General features: G+C 35.6%; 1 protein-coding gene across 1 annotated transcript in view; it reads left to right on the top strand.

Moving 5' to 3' along the window:
- Positions 1 to 22,176, top strand: part of LOC140149042 (S-adenosylhomocysteine hydrolase-like protein 1) — a 77,924-nt gene that overhangs the window by 32,456 nt on the left and 23,292 nt on the right. Inside the window, 3 exon segments of the mRNA XM_072171194.1 lie at positions 11,542 to 11,694; positions 15,437 to 15,499; positions 19,896 to 19,983. Coding sequence (XP_072027295.1) covers positions 11,542 to 11,694; positions 15,437 to 15,499; positions 19,896 to 19,983 — 304 coding nt within the window.

Below are 22,176 nucleotides of genomic sequence, written 5' to 3'. Positions count from 1 at the left end.
AAAGAAGATGGAACCAATATATGTGATGTGATCAAGCAAAATCAGTCGGAAATCAGAAATATTGATTTTGAAATATAGCCAAACAAAGGAAATATTTCCATTTGTTTCCTTTTGTTTTGGAAAGTCTTTAATTGCTCATATTTTTGTAACTGGTTGTTAAATTTCAATGGAGTTTTCTGCAAAATGCAGTTTTGTATATGCTTTTTACTATCTTATAAGGAACTGAATATTTGTTTTATATACCGAATGGATACGTGGATGTTGCAATTGCGCAGTTTGATCGGGACGCACGTGACCGGTCCATAGTTCATTTCCATGGACCGGTCCATAGTTCATTTTGAGGGCATAGTTAATTCAATGACTGCACATTCAACCAATCAGATGACAGGAATCTATATATGAGGTATATAATGTTTGCTACCTCACATTGAGGCCCACCACCCAAACATTCTACATCCAAGTTTTGAATTCAATTTTCCTAATAATTTGGATTCTAGATGAAGCAAACTATGGCGGTTATCGCACCATAGCTGAACTATGCTGCTTTGGCAGTATCATGTTATAGCAAGGTCAGAACTGGGCGAGCTTAGGGCCAGAATTACAATCCTGGTGGAAATTCGTTGCCGCACCTTGCCACACCTTGCCACACAATCGCCAGAGCTAAATATGTGAGTTCAGCATTATCTATGTATTATAGTTGCAAGGTTCCAGTAATTGACATTGTTGACTGCTGTACTAATACACACACAGAAGTCTTTAAAAAATGTCACCCAATACTGCATTTTGAGTAATTTGTCATTCATGAGGTAAAACAAGCACAAGGCTATCATTTATTGAGACAACCTTAATATGTAGGGCAGCTGGTGTAGGAAAAGCAACAAGGAGTTTGTTTGCTTTTATACTCTTCTGAAAAAAAGAAGTAGCAGTACGTGGAATTTACATAATGCTTCCCACATAGTCTTCAACACATGTAAGAAAAAGTTAAGAGCCACTGTCTGTAAGATTCAGACTCTTGTGATTCAAGTGCATCACAAATTTTCTTTAAAAAAAATAGGATGATGCAACATTGGTCCAAGAAAACAATCCCAAAGTTTTAGCTTCCTCGCTCATTTCGTTTGTCCGTAAAAAAATAATTAAATTTTGGCCCCAAAACATTGTTAAATGGTTTATCCATTAGCAGTGACTACAAAATTGTGCGCCAACATTGGCCCAGTAAATAGAAAACAGTTTTTGAATCCTTCTATGGGTGTCATTACAATTACACAAAAAAATGGTTGGGTTACCATTGGTGCATCGTAATAAACAAGTTTAAAATATTAGTGAAAAGCGCCCTCGTGTTGTTTTCTGTGGCTTGAAACTTGTTGCACCATTAAGCACCCATATAAAAAGCAAGCTGAAATGGATAAACTAATTATTTAGAATCAAATGCAAATGCAAAATTGATGGGTGCTCGTTGGCGCTAGGAGAAAATTGGGGTCAAAGGTCAAATTTTTTCTTATTTTGCGTCATTTTCACGCCTCATTAATTTTGTGCGCCAAGGTCAAAGAACATTAAAAGTGGTGTTCAGTGGTAAAGAAACTATAACTCTAATAAAAGAAACAGAAACAAGCTTGGGTCCTGTTGGTTCACTATTTAATGATTTTCTAAATATCATCCTAAAGCCTAGTAAATAGCATATAATAGGCCAAATAGGGGTTCCATCAATCTTCAAGCATCCACAACAGGACGTGCCAACAGGTACCCATGGTGTTTTTACTTCATTCACCATATTTAAGTGTTGTTATTTGCATTTATGTAGAAATTAGTTTGGGCACATGTTGGCGCAAGGATATATTAGGGGTCAAAGGTTAATCCAAAACCATAAAGTGCTACTTTATGCAACCAATATGCAATCTTCAAGCATCCACTACTAGATGTGCCAAAAAGTACCCATAATGTTTTTACTTCAATCAGTTTATCTAAGTGCTGTTACTTGCATTTATGTAGAAATTAATATGGGTTCATGTTGGCCCAAGGATATTTTTAAGGTCAAAGGTTAATCCAAAACCATAAAATGCTACTTTTGATAGTTCCTGCAACTATCACGCAATCTTCAAGCGTCCACTACTAGATGTGCCAAAAAGTACACATAATGTTTTTACTTCAATAAGTTTATCTAAGTGCTGTTACTTGCATTTATGTAGAAATTTGTTTGGGTTCATGTTGGCGCAAGGACATTTTAAGGGTCAAAGGTCAATCCTAAAGCACAAAGTGCAACTCTTTTGCGAGTTTGTGCAACTGTGAAAATGTGCACAAACATTGTCCCAATATCTACCTCAAATGGAGTGTATATTTGCCTGTTAAGTCTTATGGATGCTCATGGCACAGTGATATTTAATTTAAGAATAACACTTTAATACTGTTGAATGCAGAATGTGTATAAATCAAAACTTACCCTGCATTTTCAGATCATTTGACCATCCACAACAAACCAAGTGAAAGGTACACATTTTAAGTTTTCATGGTTTACAAAAATGTTCTCCAAAATATTATAAGCCTGCACATATTATAAGTATACATGTAAGTATATTGATTCATTGCAGTCAAAATGCAATATTGTTCTTCACTTATTATTATACATTATACAATGTAAGCTTGCACAACTTCTGCATTTTTAAATAAAAATGCAGAAGTTGGTCTCATACTTGTAATATTGGGCTCTTTAAATATTCATATATAATGCCAATATTATCCCAACTTCAAGGCTTTTTATGAAGAAATTGAATAAATCGAGTTGGCATAGGTAGTGAAAAAATTATGGGATCTTGTTGGCATTGAAATTACCAACACTCAAAGAATGCATTTTGTCATATTTTGAGTTTTTTGTATTGACCTTTGACCCTCAAAATATCATTGCGCCAACATGAGCCCAAACATATTCCTACAGATACACAAGTAACATCACTTGGATAAACTAAATGAAGTTTAACACCATGGGTACTTGTTGGCACATCGAGATATGGACACTCGAAGATTGCATATTGGTCGCACAAACTAACATAAAAGTAGCATTTTGTGATTTTGAATTGACCTTTGACCCTTAAAATATCCTTGCGCCAACATGCGCCCACACTTATTTCCACAGAAATGCAAGCAACAGCACTTGAATAAACTAACTGAAGTTAAAACACCATGGGTACTTGTTGGCATATCTAGTGGAGGATACTTAAAGTTCGCACATAGTACGGCATGGCATATTATTTACTGTTTACTTGCTTTAAGATGATATTTAGAAAATCATAAAAAATACTAAACCAACAGGACCCAAGCTTTTTACTGCTTCTTTTAGTAGAGTTACAGTTTGTTTACCACTGAACACAAATTTTTCTGTTCTTCGACCTTGGCGCATGAAATTAATGAGGCGTAAAAATGGCTCAAAATTAGAAAATTTGACCTTTGACCTCCATTTTCTTCTTGCGCCAACAAGCACCCATCAATTTTGCATTTGCATTTGATTCTATATAATTAGTTTATCCATTTCAACTTGCTTTTTTCATGGGTGCTTAATGGCGCAATGAGTTTAAAGCCACAGAAAACAGCACGAGGGCGCTTTTCACTAATATTTTAAACTTGATTATTACGACGCGCCAATGGTAACCCAACAATTTTTTTGCATCATTGTAATGATACCCATAGAAGGATTCAAAAACTGTTTTCTTTTCACTGGGCCAACGTTGGCGCACAATTTTCTAGTGGCTACTAATTGGTAAACCATTTAACGATGTTTATGGGGCCAAAATTTCAATAATTTTTTTTGGACAAACGAAATGAGCGAGGAAGCTAAAATTTTGGGGGTAGTTTCTTGGACTGATGATGCATCATCTTATTTTTTAAAAAGAAAATCCATGACGACTTGAATCACAAAGTCCCATTTCGGTCCCATTCTTACTGACAATGGCTGTTAAACAAATCCCTATTCTTTCCTTTCCTTCATATAGACTGTGCAAATGCTAGAGCGTAATAATATTTGTATAATTTGCCTTCAATTTCACTGCTTTCTCCCTCTATGCTCCTGTAGTTATTGCTACAACAAGCAAATCATAACATGACCAACATTTCAAAGGTTCTATTGCAAGTGTAGCATATAAAACAGTGTGTATAATACCATTACAATTAAAGAGCAGCACATCATTTTACAATTTCAAACATCAGTGACAGGGGTCATGACGCTTTTTTAACCAAAGACCCTGAACAATTCTTTATTCAGGGTCTATGAGTAAACATCTTGAGGCGCTCCAAGTTTATTACAAACCAAGAGCTAATATAAATGTAATACAACATGATGTAAACTTTGTGTTTAATATTTACCTTTGTAGCATCCATAGAGATGGAACATGTTGATAAAGAAGTGTAATTCAAGCCAGTAGGCGTAAAAGAAATTTTATAAGTTGTTTTCATGTGTTGTGTCATCTTCAGGTCATCCTTGTCCAAACCTAAACCAGACAGTACACATACAACACGAGATAATATGCAATTTTTTTATTTAGTCTGTTGAGAAAAGTGCTTCTTTAATATGTGGTGTCACCATTAGAGTGATAGTCATTGATTTTAAACAAGTGTCTATGGCATCTGCACTCATTGACATTATGGCATAGAGTGAAATTAATATGTTTTATCATGTATAGTGAACTACTATACTCATTAAAGGAGTATTTCATGATCCTGTCATCTTGTTTTTATGACATTTGTCAGTATCCACGAAAAAAGCGTATGCCCAAAATTTCAGTTGATTTCAATTTTGCATTTGCAAGTTATGCATGATTATGTGTAATACACTGCTCCATATCTGTGTTGAATTACATTCTATACCAGAACGTAATTCTAATTTGATGATATCTTTGCTAAACAAATTAACCTGCAAGAATATTTTGTACCAATGCAGCCAGAGGTTTCCAGTGGTATAAAACAATTTGAAAAGTGGGGGATGAGGCTGTGGATCATCAAATGCCCCTTTAATATGTGAAGGAATTCAGCAAAAACAAAAAAGGAAAACAAGTGGAAAACATGTAGAATTTGTTTTATTTTTTGTGTTTGGTGTTTTTTCATGGAGTGGAGGGGGTAGGATATCATGAAATTTCCATTTTAAATTTGGGCAATATGATCTTGAAATAACCAGGTTAAAAGTTGATTGAAATAATAATCATCAAGTACAATGGCCAAGTTATTCTGAACAACTGGTTTAAAAAAATGGTCAAAGGTCAGGTGGTGATAGTAAGATCTATCCCTTTACTGTTTTTCCTTTTTGGAATGGGTTTTGGCCTACTTATTCCTCACAGCGTTGCAGAAAATAATCGTGCTGTCTATGTAATCAGGAAACTACAGAGGCGATAGTGTACATTTAAATTTGTCATTACTACTTCATGTTGATATACAAACAGTGCTATAAAGTTGTTTTACCAAGGAATGTGTTTGTATTAAAAGAAATAATTGTTTTACAACTTGGATGAACTAGAATTACTTTTATGCAAATCCGAAAATTGCAACAGATATTTTCATTTCTTTAAGATTTAGCGGTATTGCCAGATTTTACATACAGTTGGGCTACATTAATAGCCTCATTATAGTTTTATTAACCCTAACACTGGACCCTGCTTTTTGGGATCGGAAGTCAAAGAAGATCCGAAAAAGTCAAGGAGAAGAAGAATTTTGACTTGGCACCCCGGATTGAACCTTTGACCCCTCGCATGCCAACCACACGATCACGGTCCGGTAGCTACACGGGTTATTGCTGCCCGGCCAGCAATTCCGTGCGCATATGACACTTAGGCTGATTGCGTCATCGCAGACCCTGGGATTCATGCATGCGCATATTTTTTCATCGTAAGATTTTGTAAGATTTTTGGGTGTTAGGGTTAATACTGGCAAAATACTTGCTTGTATGTGCTTGATGTTCAACTATAGCGTATAAAATCTGTTAATGAGACTATAACCACACAGTCAATTAAGTTATGTCAACATGTCCCTTTTTGAGATCGCATGCAAACACTGAACAATGACATCTCATTTACATAATAATGAACTCATGTCTGTGAGCCATTTTAGTGGCCATTATCTTATTTACATAATGGTTTTGACCTCGAGTCATGAGTGGTGATTCATTGTTTATTTGGCATACTCCTCTAAATATTTTACCGTCCTATGGTGAAGGGCTATTTTGTTGTGTAGTCCTACAAAGGTGGGTTACTAAAAAGTAGCCTGTACCGTACAGTCCTATAGTGTAGGGTTTTTTATTTTTTTATTTTGTTGTCCTAATTTGATTGCTCTCCTTGGTCTCTTCGTCATTTATATAACTTCCAACACAAACCTTCTTAGGGCCGCACCATTAGATTCTCAGGGTGGGGGTAGGAAGTTTTTCAAACAAAAAAAAACTTCACCCACTACATGAGCAAAAAAAACTTTCCCCACCAACTCTAAAAAATAACAACCTTCCCCACCTAACTGTGTATAAATGCATGATATTAAAAAATAAATTGATGCCTTCGGCGGCGAAAAAAAGAATCGCCGCCTTTGGCAGCGACAAAAAATTCCCCGACCTCAACTTCCTACCCCCCCAGTATCAAATGGTGCATCCCTTAGTTTAATTCTTTCAATCAAAATTTCACTCCTCTGCTAATGATGACAAGTGAAAATCAAAGTAATATTGCATTAGGTTAAATAAAAAATAAACATGTTTCACGTCCCCTCCCGCTTCCTTTTTGGAGGTTTCTTCAATTATATTTTTATATTTTGAAATTCAGTTAGAACTTTTTAAAAATTATGTCTAGGAAGTTGAGATGCTTTCTATAGCCTTCCCAATATAGGCCTACAAGAAACAATTTGGAAGGTTTTGAGATCATTAGAGGGGCCTACCCCTCAGAACAACAAATAAAAAGAGGCCTCCTCCTTTTTGCAGGCATTATTGTGCACGCTAAAATAGCTCTACATATGGGTATTTACATCGATTCTGCGATACAAAATACAAAGGCCCCTCCTCCTCCTTTTTTTCAAAAACCTGGACGTGAAACATGTTTTTTATTTTACTTGGATTTATCAATATGGAACTGCACCTTTATCTTGACAATTCATTGGCTCGCCCTATTCCTTTTAAAGGAATTTTTATTGAAATAATGTTAGATGTATTGTGCCTTGAATTTGCATTATCATGTTAGTGTGATGACCCATTATAGCAAATGGCCGGATATATTATTAAATTATTGATATCATGGTGCCCTAGAGTGCACAGATCAGGATAAGTGTGTAATTTAACAATCTTTTCTCTGAATTTAGTGACAGTAAAATGGTCTTAAATAAATTCAAAAACCCTTATGGTTAGGCCAAATTAAAAAAAAGGTTTGTCTCAAAGCTCTCCAACTCTGAAACATTAATGCGAAGTGTGTTTTTTTTTCCAAAGATTTTTTTCAAATGTGAAAAAACCTTAAAGTCTATATTCTACTGTAGGAAGTGTTGTATTGAACAATAAAGTGATACTGCTATTGTATTGAAATGAAGTGTTCTAAAAGTAGGGGCCTAAAATTGTAAAAACAGCATTCAGTCATATTTTTTACACTTCTTGCGGGTGAATAAACTAAAATACTAGTTACTGAAAGCGGGAGCTTTGAGAAAACCTTTTTTTTAATTTGGCCTTATTTGTTTTGTACATGTAGATACAGGGATTCAGTGACTTGTCCGAGAGTTGTAATAGCGACTTCAGCATAACAAGTGGATGTGATGTACAGGGTGTCCTAGTTAGAAATAGACACATTTTGTTCTTTAAACTGTCTTTCTTAATTGCCCGGTGTAAATGTTACATGCATTAGGTAAATTGTTTTGGACAATTTTACCTTAATTGACTATAACTGTAATTTATACTTAGGATACGGATTCCAGTGGGCTTATGTGCATGTCTGCATCATCTACCGTCATGTACTGAAAAGTGTCTTGCGGGTAGATTTTATCTTATGACTCGTAAATTGAAAAGTGTTTGGGCAATTAAGCTTGACTCTCAGAAATAGCACCTTACAAATACCCAAGACCTTGAAGGTATTTGAAAAATCATTTACAGATCTTAGCCGTGACTTGGGCCAGAATAGTTTGTAATATTTATTTTTTTGACACACTGTATAAGTTGGGTTGCATGTGCGTGTTTGGTTGGTCTGTGACCATGAATTAAGTAGCAATTATGTTTACCTACATGTAGTAACGATTCAACTGATTGTTAAACAATCAAGCTTTAAATAAACACTGAATTTAATTAAAAACCTAAGAACCACTGCTAGGTTGTGTTGGAGTAATTTAATTGGATTTCCATCGTATGTTGAGTTTATTACAGTTATATTTCAAGTTCTGCAAGGAGATGGATGCTAAATGAGTTATCAAAATGAGAATATTCATTTGTTTTATAATGGGTTAACTGTGATCCACTGGCTGATTGTATTTGTGGAAAAACTCATGTTTGGCTCTTTGAAAGTCAACGTAACATTGAAATGTAACCATGTGCATGTGCTGCTACACCACACCTCCCAGGGTTGACTTGAATGCAATAAGAAATCAAGAGAAACGTGTCAGGATATGGAATGGGAAAAGCAGCAGTGAACAAGAGTTCACGTAATTTGAAAGAGTTGTAACATATTGCGTCCCATCACGAGGAGAATACTCTGAAGAAATCGTTAGGGTGATTTTCTGCCTGGATAACCTTGTTAAGGAGACTTCGGTCATCAGAGGTGTTTCATTTAATTCTTACGCTTGGTGGCGAGCGGATCATCCGACTTCTAGCTAGTGGTACGAGTCATCCATCTTGAAACACTACCAGATACATCTTGTTGAGTATCAAGGATGTCTATAAGGATAACTCCTAATTTGATTCCGGTAATTATCGTCTTGGATTTTGCGTTCGATGTGCTTAGTGTGCAGTTTAGTAACTGTCTGTTTTTCTTACTCTCTGTTTATACCTATGGTATATTGTGATTTATCAGTATGGAAAAAGCTGTCCTGAAAATGTCAAGGAGTAGGCATCTTTGAATAGTAGCATTGATTCTTCAATTTGTGTTGTCGTTTTAGTATGTTTTTCAAGATACATAGTTTATCATGCAATATTCTCTGCTATGTTATACAGAACATGACATAATGTATACTAGTCACGACTCTCACTTCATGTCTGTACACAGCCATCCGGTGCGCTCTATTCAAAAATATTGAGGAACACTAAGGTTTACAAAATTGTACAACATGTGCAGCAATGATGTATAGCATAGCAAGTACTGAGTCACCATAAATGTGCAATGAATGACAAAGGACACATATTGACCATAAAAAGTTGCTGGGAGTTTTTGCAAATGACTGTACATACATTATGTCTGTTCTTATGAAACTGATCATCTATCTGTGCAAGGAATTCTGTCAAGTTTCATGAACAGAACATCATCCATGAAACTTCCACAACTTGCCCAAGAACCTGGGTGGATTAGATTAGAATGCAAACCCTAACATGGAGTATAGTTAGAGCTATATGTGTGCACAATGCACATGTAAGGTTTTTGTAGCTGTTAATATTATAATATTAACAGAAAAGAAAGAAAAGCACTAGCCTGGGCAGCATTCTGGAAACTGCAATTGAATCAAAAAGCAAGCCGTTTGAGACCTGGGAGATACAGAAGGGATAATGCAGCCAAACAAAATTGTTTCGCTAGCCCAAGATGGTAACAGTTGGAGAAAGCTTGTAGTTGCCTGCTCTGCAGCCGATTGATGATGATGAACATCATGTTCTTCTTCAGCATCTTTGTTTAATGGATTGAAGAGTGAATAGTAAAGTGAAATCAGCAAAAATGAGCATGTTGAATAAATATTTATGAGGGTAGTAGTCAAATGATGCAGTTTAACTAGTCATTTCATTGTGTGCATGTAAACTTCAAAGATCATAAAGCATCTGCTTATGCATCAACTTGGAATTTTTAGGAGAGCAATTGATAGCCCTTCAAAGTCTCACCTCAAAATTGTCAGGAGTGTGGTTCATTGTTCTCCTTAATACTAACTAGATTACTAGATAAAGTACAACTTCCCTTATCTCATTGTTTGAAGACAAATTTCTAAGTTGATAACAGTCATAAAACCACTGCTAATGCAACAAAAGGTCATGAGTATTAAGGAGGGCAATTGATAGCCCTCCTAGAAAGTACTCATGTCACATTTATTAGGAGTGTGTTCATTGCGCTCCTTGATACTGCCAATCAAGAACACATAATGTGCAATCTGCCGTCCAATTTCAAATCTGGTGATGAGGTGTTTCATTATTACATAGTACAGCCTTACGATATAGGCTCATGATCACAGTTTTTAAAAATGGGTAATAGTACTTTAGCATGATGGATTGGTGCAGGAGCAAAACACTTAAAAATAAAGAGCATAGGCATGTATAGAGGTAGCTGTATATCCCAAGTCGGTTAATAGCAAAACTTACCTTGTAATGGTGTACTGGCTTGAGCATTTTGTTTGAGCCTGGTCCCATCAGGACCCAAGTGTGTCTTGGCAAACAAACATTAAACCCCATGAAATGTTTGTGATCTGGGATGCCCAGCCATACATTGACCTTAATCGTTATCTTCAATAGCCATGTTAATTATAAAATGGTTAATAACGCATAATTGTGCAATGTGCATGTATAAGGTCTGGTATAATGAGGTCATTTACAGGGTAAGTACATATATAATGAGTAATTTTTGTTATCTCTATCGATAACCTTTTGTACCATCAATTAACGATATTTGTTACAATCAAACTATTAAGTCAATACAATCAATATCAATATATCATTTGGATGGTGATAATGATCATCAGGACACCAGCACAGGGCCATGTAATAAGAGTCAAGTGCATTGTCCATGTGGTTGGATATCGAGTTTACTACAGTGTATTGTTTAAGAGATATTCCTTTGAGGATGAGCGACTTGAGTGCTATCCCAGTTCGGTCAGAACGGTCTGCTACTAACCCTCCAGAATTACTGGAGTCAAGTGACGGGTGGAAGGTAATGGTAATAATTAAATACCAATGATAGTGTTTGAAATAATATGTTCAAAAGTGCCTCATGTTGCATTTGACATTAAACTGTCAGGCTTTATCGCAACTTGCTTACATAAAGGGGATTTTCAGAGATCTGTCAATCCCAACCCACACTATTCGCCACAAATGTCATTTATGTTACGGTACTAAATGTAGTAATTGACCCCTACAATGAAGATGCTACATAGACACCCAGTGCACCTATATTTTTTGTGTCACAGGTTAAGAATTCTTTATGCCTGGGCATAACGAAGTCTGTGCAAATCCAATAAGGGATGCAGTCTCAAAGATGGATGTAGCCTTTCAGTTTGCTTCATATGTTGTCACTATTTCTGAAAAGACAATGGTGTAACATTATATTCCTGACAGCTACTTAAAAAAATTACCATTTTTTGGTCCTCGACAGATAAGCAAATTAATGCTTGGTGACCTAACTTATTATTTGATTTGCTTGCCTCTTTCCCATGCAGATATCCTTCAGAACATCGTCGCAGTCGTCACGTGGTAGCAGAAGAAAGAGGCGCTCACGATCTCTGTCGCAGTCATCAACAGACAGTTATAGCTCAGGGTCTTACACCAGCTCATCGGATGAAGATGATATCTCTCCCAGGGAAAAGCAGCAGGTGAGTGACACATCATATGTGACGTGATCAAGCAAAATCAGTCGGCAAGTCGGAAATATTGATTTTGAGTTATAGCCAAACAAAGGAAGTATTTCCTTTTGTTTCCTATTGTTTTGGAAACTCTTTAACTGCTCATATCTTTTGAACTGGTTGTCCAAATTCAATCCAAATATAGCTTTGTAAATGCTGTTTACAATCCTATAAGAAACTAAAAATTGAATATGTACGACTTCAGACTGATTTTGCTTGATAACACCACATAAATATTTGTATACACTATACAGTAAAAGTGGGGATTTTTGCAGACAAATCAATTTTGAGCTTTGGACGCTCTGCTCATTTCACTGCTCTGAAACTTTCTTGATAGCTCAGATGGTAAGAGCACTTGTCTAAAAGCCCAAAGGCTCTGGGTTCAAATCCTGATCAAGTAAATTATTTACTTTACTCATAGACCCTATTCTTTGTAGGGTCTATGCTTTACTTGAGCATCTCAGTTGCAATAGGAATTTGGGATTTATACACATAAGAACTAATCAAAGGCATTTGAGTTTGTGTGACAAAAAAGTAGAAATTTGCACTTTTGGGGTTCTGTTCTAGAAATAAGTATTACAAATTTTGTCAGGTACCTGAAAACTTAAGGTTCAAATTACAATGATTATGATCCTAAAATTACAATTTTAATAATACTAAAAATTGTGTACACTTAATTTGAAACTTTGTGATCTAAACACTTTGACAGTCCCCATCCCCATATTCTTAAAATGCTTTGTTGGAATCTTCCCATTGTTTGGATCACCAGAAGTCAATGCCCTTTCGTTATGTGAGCCATGTGAGTAGCCAAAGAAAACAAAGTAGCAGAGAAAATAAAGAATTTCAATTGTCTTCAAAAAGGTAAATGAACTGTTTGTCTTGTAATAAACTTTGCATTATTGCTGAAAGGGCTTCCATCATTATGTAACCATGGCAACATTATGTCCCAGGAGGGGATAGAATGCACTGTTTATGCAAGATGAAATGAAAAATTAATTGAAACCATTAAACAATTCAATTTGAATAGAAAAATTATATTAATTCATTGAAGCATGTAAACTATAATATTTATTAACATTTTGAACAACTTAAGGAAGAAACTCAAATACAATGTCAGTGACTAAATGTTCTATTTAATGTCTGGACATGGTTCTTATAAAACCCCAATACCCTAGAATTCTGTCTACAAGCATGCCTCTTACAAATGTAAATGAGGTTGGTTTGTTTTTAAAGAGAAGAAAGGCAGGCATCCTCTACAAAAATAGTTCAATAGATTGGTCTTACAATTATACATGTTTGTACAGCCACATGTATCAGTAAGGCCAAGTTAAAAAAAATGTGTTTCACTGCCAGGTTTTCGAAAAAAAGGAGGGGGGAGGGAGCTTTTTATTTTTTATCGCAGAATAGGTGTAAAAACCCATACCTTCAGCTGTTCCATTTACAATATATGCCTGGAAAAAGAAGGAGGCCTTTTATATTTTGTTGTTTTGAGAGGTAAGTCCCCTCTAATGACCTCAAAACCTTCCAAAAGTATTTTTTGTATTAGCAAGGCTATAGAAAGCATCTCTATGTCATAGACATATTTTTTAAAAGATAACTGAATTTCAAAAAACACAAATCTGATTGAAGAAACCTCAAAAAGGAAGTGGTAGGGGATGAGGCTATAATGGGGTGGTGCAATAATTATGTGTACCAGGGTGGTTAATTAGGGGGGTAAATGTTTTTTCCAGGCCAAAACAGGGGGGGGAGCAAATTTTGGCATGTCAAAAATGGGGTGGGGGTGGGGCAAAGCGAGTTTTGGCAGAGGTGTTTTAGGCACTGTTTCTATAATACGCCCTAAAAAGTTGTAGAAAATGTTAGGAACACATTTAAATTTGCAAAATATCAAGTTCGCTGTGCCCGCATTGTATGATCAGACAAATTAAGGTTTTAATTTGGCTTCCCCAAAATCTTGCATGTGTAAAGGAGGGGCAAAGATTTATGGACACATCAAAAGTGGGGAAAGGTTTTTGACATGTCAAGGGGGGGGGAGATTTTTTAGCATGGCTGGGGGGGGGGCAAGCAATATTTGGCAGACCATTTTGAGAATTCACCCCCCCGGGGTACACATAAATCCTGCACAGCCCCTAATTGACCATATTGAATAGTACATAGAATTGCTTCAGATTTGTTATATTTGCCATCTATATATACTTGTGTGTTTTATAGTACAGTACACTGGTGAGAAGGGGTTAGAAGCCTTACATAAATTCATAATATGTAATTAAATAGTTTATAGGGATAGCATGGTATAGAGGATAGAGAACTTGAATGAGGTTCACAGACAATCTCCAGGGTATTGACAGAGAAAGATAATCACATTTAATTGGCAGTATTATACTCATGATGTCACAAAAATATTATTCTGTTTTGCTAGAACTGGGAATGAAAGTGAAAATTCTATGCAATAAAATTTTTGAAAAAATGCTAAATTTATGCATTTCATGGTGTTTTGTCCAATCAAACCACAAAGATTTTACAAAGCCTAATTAATTATTTCGGTAAAAACATGATTTTGCATGTTTTATTACAATTACATTTATCACAAAATCATGCATAATAGAATACTAAGCTATAATTGGTAGAAAGGAGAACATGGAACACCTTTCCTAAAAATTTATAGGTATTGTGATTTTTAGCAAAGATGTTCTCTATACCAATTTTAGTCTAGTATTACTATGCATGATTTTGTGATTACTGTAATTATAACAAAACATGCAAAATCTGTTGGGTTTTTTTTGCCCCTTTTCACTAATTTAAGCCAAATTGAACATGGAATTTACATTTAGTAACAGGTAAATCAAACTAAAGGATTAGGATTGAGCTAAGTTTTATCTAGCAAAGCAGTTTTTTTAAATTCAATATATTTAGTGCAGTATTTTCTGATACGTGTAGATGGAGTAAGTCAATTATGCTCTCCTTTTGATACATTTCAACCGTTGAATACAAAAGGTTGAGGTTGCAAGTGCTATACTGTTATTATGCACCTATGACTTTCTTGCTTTTAACCAATGATTTGGAATGAGGCGATAGTCTTTATTGAGAACTAGCTGTAACAGCAATAAAACCATGAGCGTACTTCATCTTGAGGAGGGGATTTTATAAACCCATCATAATTATTGTCAAGAGGTGTGACCAATGTACTGGAAGATAGGATATTTGTGTTGAGATCAAGCAAAATGAGCCAAATTGAGATTGAGTGGCAACAAATCGAAGGAAAATGCATTTATATCAGTGCACTAAACTAAGGGCCTGGGCTGATTATTCAACTGCAAGTGGTTTGTAATGTTTCAAGCCACTATGGTCAGTGTCACTTTCTGTAAAGACCAATGATCTTACATAATAATTGGACTATTAACCCTAACAAAGAACATGCTTTTTTGCTATCGGAAGGCAGAGAAGGAACGAAGATGAAGAAAGATTTCACTTGGCACCCCCGGGAATTGACCCCGGGACCCCTCGGGTGCCACACACACGATCACCGACCTCATGCCACGGGGGAGTCGCTTGCCCGGCCAGCGACTTGGTGCCCATAAATGACTTGGGGTGATTGCGCAATGCCATCACGTGGAATGCATGCATGCGCAGTGGTTTTCCTTGTAAGATTTTGTAAGATTTTATAGTGTTATGTTAGGGTTAAACAAATCATTTCATTTTGTTTATTTTCAAATAGCCTATCTGGGATGAGGAGAAGTCATCCTGTATCACAGATGCACAGTCTTTCCGTTTAGTTCAGGTATATCGCACCACAGCCTGTTTGGCAACAATACTTTCATATTATAACTAACTGCACAATTACAAAATTCTCAGTTTAATAATGATCAACATGATTTTGTTAAAATTGAGTTCACATAATGATGTATTAGCCACATTGAGGTTTATAATCTAAGGTTTGTATTTGGCATGCTACATTATGTTTGATTGTCTTACTTAACTGCAAGACATGCAAGTTGTTTCACTGTTTGGGACTTTTAGTCAAATTATGTTATTTTGGTTAACTAGGCCTATTTAATATCAAACTAACATGTTTAAGGAACAAACCAAAGGTTCGATGATGTCCTATAAAGTAAAGGCCTTTCATGGGGAGGGGTCAGATTGTATGATTACGTTTGTAAAAAGAAAGTTAACATCTGTCAATGTTGATCTTTCTGGTTGTAATTTTCAACATTTAAATCTTATGTTAGAAGTAGAGAGAGGGGGTCAGCCTCCTAATGAAAGTACTTTAGTTATGAAAGCTCTTTTGTTTATAGGACATCATCAAGTGTTTGGTATGTTGCAAGTTATAATGTTTCAAAAAATCTTTTTAAAGAAATATTTCTCATTTCTCAAAGAGTTTAATAAGGCAAAATCTACGACCAGTCCGAATTTTGGAAATTGATAAAAAAAGTGTTTATTATGCAAATGAAGTTGCATACCAACCCTAAGTTTGGAATTGCAGAACAAAATTGAGTACATTAATTTCTGTAATATTAACAGGTGTATCCCATACCTACATTTGTACCTCTTTATATGCAGGTTTTCATATAAATGGCTGATTGATAATGATACGGGGAGGGGGAATCCAAACTCCCAATCTCCCCCTTGGGAGGGCAATGCTACATCCTCTTCTTTTTGGACTAAATTTTCCTCAATCACCTGCATGAATGCACACCAAAAGAAGAAAATAATATAGGCACAAATTGCATCAACAACTCTGCTTTGGATATTAAAAGTATCCTCGTTTTCAAATTAGATTTACTTACAAACTCTGATCAATACAGTCTATGAAATCAGCCAATAACACAAGCCTTAGGGCTCAATCGAAGCATTGATTGTGGCGTGTCTTCCATCCGTCATCCCAGCTTGGATAATCATGAAGAGTCTGCATTGCAGAGGTATAAATATTGCATACAAGCAAAAAGGTTGGGTCAACAACCGTGAATATTTAATTCAAAATCTGGAATTAGCCGAATCGCTTTCCCCCAGACAGAAACAGATTTAATCAGATTATCTTAAGTTTGGATGTCATATTTCTTGGAATGAATCTTTTTTGAAACTGTTTCATACAAAAGCGTACAAATGATCATCTAGGTCATTATCCTCTAAATTGACATCATCTTTCAAACTGAAATGGAAGATTCTTTTATAACGCGAAACCAATTAGATGTTTGTGATAAGTCTTGTTCGTATGTTAAAATCTATGCGCCAAGCTATCCCAATAGAGTTTGCTGGATACTATGTTAACATGAGGGAATATAATGCTAGACTCCAATACATGTTTATCGTGTATAGGTTTTGCAAAGCATGGTTGGGTTGGGAGACTACCAAGTTACAACGTCAGTGCAATAATGTATGCGCATAGCTGCTTTGTGTAAGCTTCAGACTGTAGCCTTTCTGCCAATTTGATTAAATGTGTAGTGCCAGATGCTCCTGTTTAGATCAGGGGTTTATAGAGGGGGAAAATTTCACATGGTTTGTATCCTTTTTGTGGTTTAAAATATCAGCAAAACACTGACTGTCCTTTTAAGGCAGCAGTTGATATGTCATGGACCGCGGTGTGCAAATCTTAATCAAAACACTGAAGGAATCCCATAATAACAGGGATTTAGCAATGGGATTCTTCTTGACTCAATGATCCACCTTGATTGCATTGAATATGGGCTGCTTCCCTGATTAACGCCAATGGTTCAAACAAGTGGGCTGCATTAATTGTTATTAGATCAAATTAATGTAAATCACATTTTTAAAATATCTTGTGAAATTGTCAAAATAATATAAAAGAGAAATCGGAACAAATTATGTGACTAGAGGTATTTAAAATGCAAGAGTAGATATACAGAATGTATTATTTTTTTATCAATATTTATGGTCAAATATTCCACAAAACACAAATATTCCTGGGAAATTTCCTGGGAAATTGTAGCATTTGCAGACAAAAAATTGCTTCCCCAAATAGAAATGCACAGATATAGTGGTAAATGTTATGATATGATATGATATGATTTTATTAACCTGCACAACATCGCGGCCAAACGGCCGAATTGCATTATACAAGAGACAATAAACAAATATTATGAAAGAAATCAAATCAAATACACATAATTATAAAGCAAAAAAAACAAAAAACAACTTGGCATGGAAAAACAGCAGAGAGATGCAAAAGGGCACAATGGGAAGCCACCCGCACACAAGCTTGCTATCTGTTCAGCAAAATATAAAAGCAATTTCCTTTTTTTTCTAGAATAAAATGTGCAGTAAAATTGCTTCAAAATATGAAATGGGTATGATGTTTGTTGCTTTCCACTTCATCAAATTGTGTAACTCACAATTGACTTAGGAAGGTTAAAAATTATTCAATGCAAAGTTCTGTTACGGTTTATTTGTGTGACCTGGAAATTGTTTGTGATTTGAAAATAATTGCTGCATGCATCTGGTCAGAGTGATAGCACTTTGTTTTTATTTTTTAATATAAATATTGCATTTCTTTTTGTTTTTTGAAAAGTTGTATAGTGTGTTTACTTTGTGAAATTTGGAATCTCAAAATCGGAAGTGTCAGGGATAGGTATGTAAAGTTATTCAAACTATGGTTCATTCTGTGAGAGATTTGAAACAAAAAAAGGTCCATTGGTGAGATATGGAATAAATAAATTGAAAATGTTGGAATTCATGATGCTAGTATAGTAATACTATAAAGCCTGCTTCAGATCCCATCTCAGGTAGTGCCTCTGCCTCTGTGAAAGTCTTGGTGAGAACCTCCACCTCATCTGTATAGCAGTATGGCTTCAAATTAAAGGTGAATCTTTAAACCTTTTTCAAATCCAAGCAGGCTATTGTCAAATAGTAGATTTCAGTGAGACTGCCTTAATACATAGGCCTATGATCTATGATCATATTGTGGCCTTCTTGACCTTTTGCCCTGGGAACTGACTTATAGATTCATATTTAAACATTCTATAATTTCTGTAATTCAACCTAACTGGATTAAGTTGAGGTACATGCTGGGAGAGCACAAATAGTGTATGCAGAAGTGAATGGCTTCATGAAACATATAAGAGTAGACTTTGTACCACAAATCTGATACTATCGCAACAAAATGATGGAGGAGAACAGGAAGACAGAATGGAAGAGAAAGCCATGATGTAAATATTGTGGACATAAAAAGACATTAGCTGTTGAACAGTCTATTCTAAATTCCTCTACAGATGGGGAGTTCACTTGGTGTTGTGGCAGAACGCTTCATGATTCTTGCTTTGTCTTGAGCCTTGCTGATAAGGTGCACAGCATAGTTAGCCTGTACACTTCAACCTTGCTTTTCATAGGATTTATGACAAACCAGAGGAATACAACTGGATACAACACATTATGAAAAAGACAGACCAGACGGACATAACTGGCACCACAGATTAAGAAGACATCCAAAAGGGATTGTACTAGTTACTGAATACTACAAATAAAAAAGTGGACTGCATGTAGAAAGCTGGTGAACATTTTGCTGAATCAATCAATTAAGATCAAACATGTCTAGTTTTATCATGAGGATGCGGCGGCGTGCAATGAGCCAAGAAAACTCAACAAATGTGGGGAAAGTAGAAATATCCAGGAGTCTATGAATCTATTATCAGGTCAAAGGTCAAGAAGATATCAATTTGATGCGAGTATTTACCACTGGAGGAATATGAAGAATCAGCTGAAAAAGACGAGGAAATAGATACAAACAAAAAATTAGAGGTGTCTTTCGAGATGGAGGTAGCTAGCCTTCAAGAGTTAAAGTTCTTTTAAATTATAAGATTTTGTTCAAGTTCAAATTTCTGATGTTAATGGCTATCATCCTAATATTTCATCTTTGTTTAAATATCCTAATATTTAGATGCCCTACCTACTTAACTTCCAGGTAAAATTTTGATCAAAAGTAGCACATATTTTGACATTATTTTCTTGATATTTGAACAGAGATATATCTCAAATTAAGAACAAAATGGGTGTCAGTTTTTGCATCTGAAGTCTTCAAATATTGAAGTTATGTGCTCTCTGCTGGCCTAGCTCCCTTTAAATGCAAGACCTTTACCTTTTGGTGTAAAGTTACAATAGAATGATGCACACATAATAACCATCTTATTATCATTCTCTCAATTTCTTTCCTATCCCTCCCTCAGGAAAGCTCCAAAGGATTCAAGGATTTCTGTGTGCGCAACATCAACCAGGCGGCATTTGGTAGGAGGGAGATAGAAATTGCTGAGCAAGGTGAGCAGACACTTAACAAGTCTCATGCTAATAACACAGTTCATTCAACAAGTCATATTTGACCTCTTTAAGTTGTGATATGAGTTTTTGTTCGTAAACACCTTCAGAGGTCATTGTACAAATATGTTCAGTTTGAGGAACTGTGCTATAATAAAAGCCCAAAAATAAAGAAACTAGTTTGTGTCTGCCGATCCTGTCAATCAAATGCCCTACACCCTGTGATTGGTTAGTATTGCGTACCTAATGAAGGAACCACCCTAGTTAAACGATACTAACCAGTCACGCACAGGCTGTGCAAGAGTTTGATGGACAGAATCGTCAGAAATATATAGCTATTGTTTTTAAAAGTATTTCGGGCTTTTATTACTAACTGGCTGGGTGTGATTTCTTGCGGATATTTGCATGGATGTTCCCAAACGGTAAGAATTGCAGGAAGATGGTGTTCATTTGGCCTGGATTGATTTGCCAAATGACATTTGAAATACTTAAAAAAGGTGATGCAGCAAAAGGAACACTGTAAAGTGTTATTGTTTCAAATGAATAAAAATGTCACAAAATTGCAATTAGGGTTCACAAAATATTTATTATACACACAAATAAGTAATTTTGCCTTACTGCATAAGGCTTTTTAGAAAAGAAACCCTGATCAGAGAAATGATATGTATTTCGATCATCTCTAACCAATTTTGATTTTGAGATAAGGTCAAAAATGAAGAGCAAAAAAACCCCAGAAAATACATAGGAAAATTTCACTGCAAAACTCATAATTTTTTAACAATTACACAAGTGATGTAAAGCTTTCAGCTATATTCGCGCACATGGTTACTGTTATGTGCAAGTTAATGATTCACATGATAATAACTTAATTTTCATAATTGCCTCCTTTGGCCTGTTGGATTAGCATGTCAGTTGATTTGTACAATTATACATTAAACATGACACAGTAAATAAGCCTTGTGCTTAAACCTGCACACCACAGACACAGATAAACACACCCACACACATTATCTTAAAGGGCTACTTTAAAAGGGCAATTACATAAGATCATGACATCTGACAACATTTACAGTAAGAAGCACAAAATCTCCTGGAAATCTTTCACAAATGTCACACACAAGATTATTATACAGGAATCCTTTGATTCTTGCAAGCTGAGTTTGGTGGTACTCGGGCACAACATAGCCTTGCAAGTAATCTTTTTGTCTGAAACCATAAGAGACTGTGCAATAATTGTGAGTGCCCCAGGGGGTAAAATGTCCAAATGGTTTGTGCCAAAAATTGCTTGCCCCTCTTGGACTGCCAAAAAATCTTTTGCCCTCTCCTTGCATATGCCAATTTTTTTTAATGGAATCTAATTTGCAAACCTAAAATGGTGTACCTTACAAGTGTAGTGAATTTTGCATATTTGAATGTTTCTGTACTGTTTTTCTAAGCCTTTTTACAATGTTTTAGAGTGTTGTATTTAAAAGTTGTCCCATAAACTTGTGCCAAAAATGTTGTGTCTCCCCATTTTGGCTTATTTCCCCCCATTGTACACCCCCTCCCCAGCTCATAATTATTGTGCAGCCCCTAATGCAAAAAAAGAAGTAAGCACATGTATGGCCTTCATTGTATCCAGCATAATGCAAGTGCTCTTCCTCCCATTAATAGCGTAGGCAGTGTTATAATTCCCACGTTAAACAACATCCTCACCAGCTGCAGTAAATAATAGATGTCTCTTTTCTAAGGTTCTTGACTGTATTCACCTCCGTGTCGCTAGGTAATTGATTGGACAAAGTCATGAGTTCTGAGCAGTTCTAGACGATATTGACCGATGGGATGTTACTTATCATGCAAGCCCCATACATCCTGCATCATGAACTTTCTCCCTCATCTATGTTTATGTCCTGAGAGAATATGCTTTTTGTTTGAAATACTACAGGTTAGCACATGACTGACATTTTAGCGTGGGATATACGATTGTACGTCCCTGATTTATACATATGGAAATAGAGGAAATAGTGACCAAACAAAAACAATGACACAACAAATTAGAAGAAAAATGTATTATACAGATATGCGTATCTTTTCAATATTCCTTTGTAATTTTGGATGATTATCTGCTAGCTTTGAAAATTGTTTTTTTGTTTTGTTTTCTGATCGTAAAAAAAATCAAGAATACCCTTTCAGCTGCAGCACAAGACGCATAATATT

Source organism: Amphiura filiformis, chromosome 3 (assembly GCF_039555335.1).
Source record: "Amphiura filiformis chromosome 3, Afil_fr2py, whole genome shotgun sequence".
Classification (NCBI taxonomy): Eukaryota; Metazoa; Echinodermata; class Ophiuroidea; order Amphilepidida; family Amphiuridae; genus Amphiura; species Amphiura filiformis.
Note: the sequence above shows the minus strand (reverse complement) of the source record. Positions and strands in the feature narration are given on the sequence as shown.